Source organism: Borostomias antarcticus (assembly GCF_949987555.1).
Source record: "Borostomias antarcticus genome assembly, chromosome: 25".
Lineage (NCBI taxonomy): Eukaryota > Metazoa > Chordata > Actinopteri > Stomiiformes > Stomiidae > Borostomias > Borostomias antarcticus.
The window spans coordinates 4,355,426-4,360,425 of record NC_140258.1 but is presented as its reverse complement, the minus strand read 5'-3'; the positions used below and the strand labels follow the sequence as shown (position 1 = coordinate 4,360,425).

Sequence of the window (5,000 nt, the reverse complement as noted above, 5' to 3'; positions counted from 1 at the left end):
GCAAGAGGATGTGTGCAGCACCTGCTCAGGTTCGTGGTGAGACAGAGGGAGACCTATTTACACCAAACCACTGACTCGAGGAACAGTCTGATTATCTCACCCAGCATGCACTGGGGCTCCAGCTCCCTCGGCAGAGACTCACTCCTAACAACTGATTCAGGGTCAGATATTACTACATCAGCATAATAACTACATCTAGGGTTAGAGGTGGAACAGCCTGACACTGATCTCTATCGCAGGTCCCTAGCGGTGGCGGGTTCTGTTCAGGTCGGATGTGTTAAACTGCGTCGAGGGCAGGCCTGTGGTTCTGGCTGGGTTCCAGGTTCTGTTCAGAGGCAGGAGTAAATCCTGACGGGTTGTTTGTCTGTGAGAACCCGGCACACACAGGTGGGCTCCACACGGACCGCCCTGGCTCACGCTGTCCTGGTGCAGTGAGGGAAAGTAAATCCAGCAATTCTGTAATTCAACACAACGTTTTCTTCTGGTCGTATCGATTGACAACCCAACCAAAACATTCACTCTATCCTAATCAGCCAAGTGTGAGGCTGGATCAGCTTAACCAGATAGGCCCTGAATTCATTTACTACATTCAATACTTTATGAACATGAAATTACAAGATTCCTCTGAAATAACAAAGCAACATTGATGGTGCTTTTCAAAGCCATGTTATCTCTTTTTCATCAAAGCAGCTTGCCTTTCGAGTGCATAAACAAATGCAGTCTTTGTGGAGAAGAGGATCTCTTCGTAGAAGGCAAACACTTTGGACTGAATGCCAGTGATGCGTTGCGATGCTGGAAATCCCTCTCTTATCGCGCTTTCTTCCTTCTTTCCAGGTAGGATGAACAGAGGGCACTAAAGATGGCCGACATCTCCTTCGCATGTGCCCTCGAAACTCCAATCTCCACGCCAGGACTTCATTAATCATTCATCTCTAATAGATTATGCAAATGTGAGGACGTAAAAATCAACAAGATCAATAATTGCATGAATTTTAATTGGGAGCAGAAAACATTTAAAGAAGGAACATAATCTCCTAGCTCTATCCAATAAGAGGACATAATTTATTCAGAACTGGATCCAAGCCCAAGTGCAGAAGATCATTTAGCTGTCGCCCCGCCCCCAGCTTGGCGGCCCCGCCCCCAGCTTGGCGCATATTGCTATTTACAGGGTTTATCAAACGGCAGTAAACCATCATATTCTGCTGTAGCAACATACTAGCTAATCACAGGCAAAACCTGTCAACTTCACATTTCAGTGAGAGTTCTTACTAGTTCAGTTCAACCGATTGAATCAAATGCAAGATGTAAAATCTGTTAAAATCAAATCTCTAATGCTCTATAGACCTAAAGAAATATACAACTCTTCCTGACATTTGCATGCATATATTATACCGGATGTTCCAACAAATCCAACAAATGTCTCAGTTTTCATAATAATTTCTCGTTTCATTGGTGGCCCCCCATACATCCCAATAGGAGGCCCCGGGCCCCCAGGTGGCAGGGGGGCCACCTGCTACGAGCGTGCTCCCCAGAGCGAGACTGCTTTCATAGCCGGGCCCCTGCACAAAGGACAAAAACACACCTTTCTTCTCCTGAGGCCCAACTTTCTGGGGCAAATCTACCTCCCACATATTCATGAGGAAAAAAAGAAGAAGAAGAAAAAAGAAGTCTTTCTTCTCCCTTAACGCTGTGTCTGGGTCTGGCTCTGGCCCGGCCATCATCTGAGAAGGGCTACTGCAGTTTTCAATCATCCTGTCCTCTCTCTCTCTCTCTCTCTCTCTCTCTCCCTCTCTCTCTCTCTCACACACACACACACACACACACACACACACACACACACACAAGCACCCCCCCTCCCACACACACACACAGAGGACTCATTGACTTTGATGGCTACTGCATAATTATGGGAGTTTTATTAAAAGGCTGGCATGTTAGTCTCCAGCCAGTGTTTGGCTATCAGTAAACCAGCCCTCTCCTGGGAAGACCGGCAGCACCCACGGCCAAACAATATTTCAATTAACCTGGCAGCCTGCCTCTCCACAGCAGACCCTGAGGAGGGCGGGAAGAGAAGCTCTTAAGCAGCGCAGGGTGGACCGCCATCGGTTATGTGATCCAGACAGATAATACTTGGGGACATTTGATACGCCGTGCCCGACGGGAACACTCTTTTGACATTACACAGTGGAAACTTCTCACATAAAAAAAAATATTGTTTTTCTCCCATACTCTCCAGCGCGCTGTCAATCAACATCCTATCATAGCCTTTGATGACAGCGTCCTGTCACGGCGGGAACAGCAGCTGTCTCTTCTGAGAAGTGCTCCCAGTCAATCTGTTAGCAGGCCTATCCACGCTAACACAGGAGCCAGTTAGGAACAGCGTGCGGAAGGACTGGGGGACTTATAGGACCCCGGATGATCTATCAGCACCCGGATCACACACACACACACACACACACACACACACACGCACGCACACATACACACACAATTGTGTACGTGTGGTTTGATGCCACTTGATACTTATATGTATGGTGTACTGCCATACTCCTATCATCAAACTGTGTTTCACACTTGATTGAAACAGGAGATATGCGTTTTCACACCGAGGAAGCTCCATCTACAGGAACTTGAGAGTTCATTTTTCAAATCGAATATCCCAGTGAAGGGATGATGACGGACGGGCTGCGTACAGCATGTACATTAGCTGGGAAGTCTTTATGATACAGCTAGGCCTTGTACAAGGCACACAGCCTGAGGAGAGAACTGGTCTGGCGTGGGGCAGAGAACTGGTCTGGCTCTAGCAGAGAACTGGTCTGGCCTGGAGCAGAGAACTGGTCTGGCGTGGGGCAGAGAACTGGTCTGGCGTGGGGCAGAGGACTGGTCTGGCGTGGGGCAGAGGACTGGTCTGGCGTGGGGCAGAGGACTGGTCTGGCGTGGGGCAGAGGACTGGTCTGGCGTGGGGCAGAGAACTGGTCTGGCGTGGAGCAGAGAACTGGTCTGGTGTGGGGCAGAGAACTGGTCTGGTGTGGGGCAGAGAACTGGTCTGGCCTGGGGCAGAGGACTGGTCTGGCGTGGGGCAGAGAACTGGTCTGGTGTGGGGCAGAGAACTGGTCTGGCGTGGAGCAGAGGGGGTCCTACTGTACCTGAGACGACATAGCTCTGTGAGACGCTGGACGCCAGGTCAGAGCTGGCGCTGGTGGACAGACTGGGCTTCACCTCATCGTGACCGGCGTGGCCCGGGAGAGAGTACTCGTTCGCCTAGGAGGGAAGTGAAAAAAGACTTTATTTACACCTGGCGGTTTCCAATAAAGGGAAGGTAAAGGTAAACACGAGGTACGTCCGACCGCGAAAAAATGTGTTTGCACTACAGTTACACAGCCGCAGTTTCTGAAAAGAGTTTACGCACAGGCGGCACAGGCTGCGCAAGCCAGGAAGTGAGGTTCAATTTCAGTCAGTGCTCGTCCACTCGACGGAGCGTGTTTTAAGCACAGACAGCGTTTCGCAGAGATGTCCCCGTGTTGGACTCGTGTCGCTAGTGTTCACACAGACAGTAGGGTGAGGAAACAGCAGTACGTTTGAAGGAGCTTTCGCACAGTCTCCTCCTGAATATTCCCCCGCTTCCTGTGACCCCCCCGCCCCCCACCCCTGGTGGTTTCACCAAGGCCCAGGATGTGTGCATGCATTAGGCTTGTCTGGGCGAGAGAGAGAGAGAGAGGGAGGGAGAGAAGGAGGAAGGGAGAGAGGGAGGAAGAGATAGAGAGACAGAGAGGGAGGGAGAGAGGGAGAGTGAGAGGGAGAGAGAGAGGGAGGAAGAGGGTGAGGGAGGGAGGGAGAGAGGGAGGGAGAGAGGGAGAGTGAGAGGGAGAGAGAGGGAGGAAGAGGGTGAGGGAGGGAGAGAGAGAGGGAGGAAGAGGGTGAGGGATGAGAGAGGGATTGGGAGGGGAGAGAGAGGACGGGGTGTCAGCTGGTTCTTTGTGCTCTGCTGCAGTCATCCCTGTGACCAGTCAAGGGAGAAGACATTCAGGGCTTTGTTACAGGGGGGGGGGGGGGCAGCCTGGCCCAGGCTTTTTAAAGGGGAGTAACACCTCTAAAACCAGCAACCATTTCCGCTGCAGAATGAATAAAAGAAATGTGTAAAAAATATTTCAAGGTTTGATTTTTGTCACTTTATCTTATAACTTAGCACGGATTTACATCATAAAATGATATTGGATACAGAGGCAGGCTATGCTATTTTCGTAGTAAAAAAACAAAGCGCAATGTTGGATATGAACATTTTGAAAGCGGTGCAGCGTGTGTGTTTAAGCGGGGGCTGTAACCCCTCCCTTCTGAGCCGCCATCACTTCCTCTTCACTACTTACTCCCTTTAATCCGAGGATAAAGCTCCGCTAGCAGATGTGATGAATCCTGTTTGTTAATGAGATGAGACTCCCTGACCCCTCTTTCTGTTTGAGTGTGTATGTCTGTGTGTGTGTGTGTGTGTGCGTGCGCTCACACGCGCTTGTGTTTGTGTCTCGGCGTGTCTCGTGTTTGTGTCGGTGTGTGTGTGTGTGTGTGTGTGTGTGTGTGTGTGTGTGTGTGTGTGGCACCGGGGGGTCCCAGAGGGGTGCGCCGGTGACCCCGGCCGTGTCGCTCTCTATCCCAGATAAACTCAAACTGTCTGCTTACAACTGCTCCCTGGCAGGGGCCGGGATGTTCCCCTCTAGTCCGCCAGGCCCCCGCAGAACAAGAGCCATGTTGTCATGCAGATGGGCTTGGTGGGCCGGGCCGGGGGCTGGGCCGGGGGTAGGAAGGGGAGTGGGATGGGGTGGGTCTGAATGGCTCCACCACATGGCTGACAGAAGTGTGGGAGGGATGAGGCCTATTCAGCCTGGCCTCTCCAAAATGGCTTTTTAATGCCCTGTCGCAGACACCAGACAAGCCCCTAATAGCCTAATAGTCCACCTTTTCACCAGTTTAAAAAGAAGAGGAGGGGTTGGGGGGGGGGGGGGGGGTTG

The 5,000-nt window shown here is 51.2% G+C and overlaps 1 protein-coding gene across 1 annotated transcript in view; it reads right to left on the bottom strand.

Annotated features, from left to right (window-relative positions):
* Positions 1-5,000, bottom strand: part of pax2a (paired box 2a) — a gene marked incomplete at both ends in the record, with an annotated part of 27,677 nt that overhangs the window by 7,222 nt on the left and 15,455 nt on the right. Inside the window, 2 exons of the mRNA XM_084458737.1 lie at positions 3,147-3,261; positions 3,378-3,390. Coding sequence (XP_084314863.1) covers positions 3,147-3,261; positions 3,378-3,390 — 128 coding nt within the window. The remainder of the gene's footprint in view (positions 1-3,146; positions 3,262-3,377; positions 3,391-5,000) is intronic.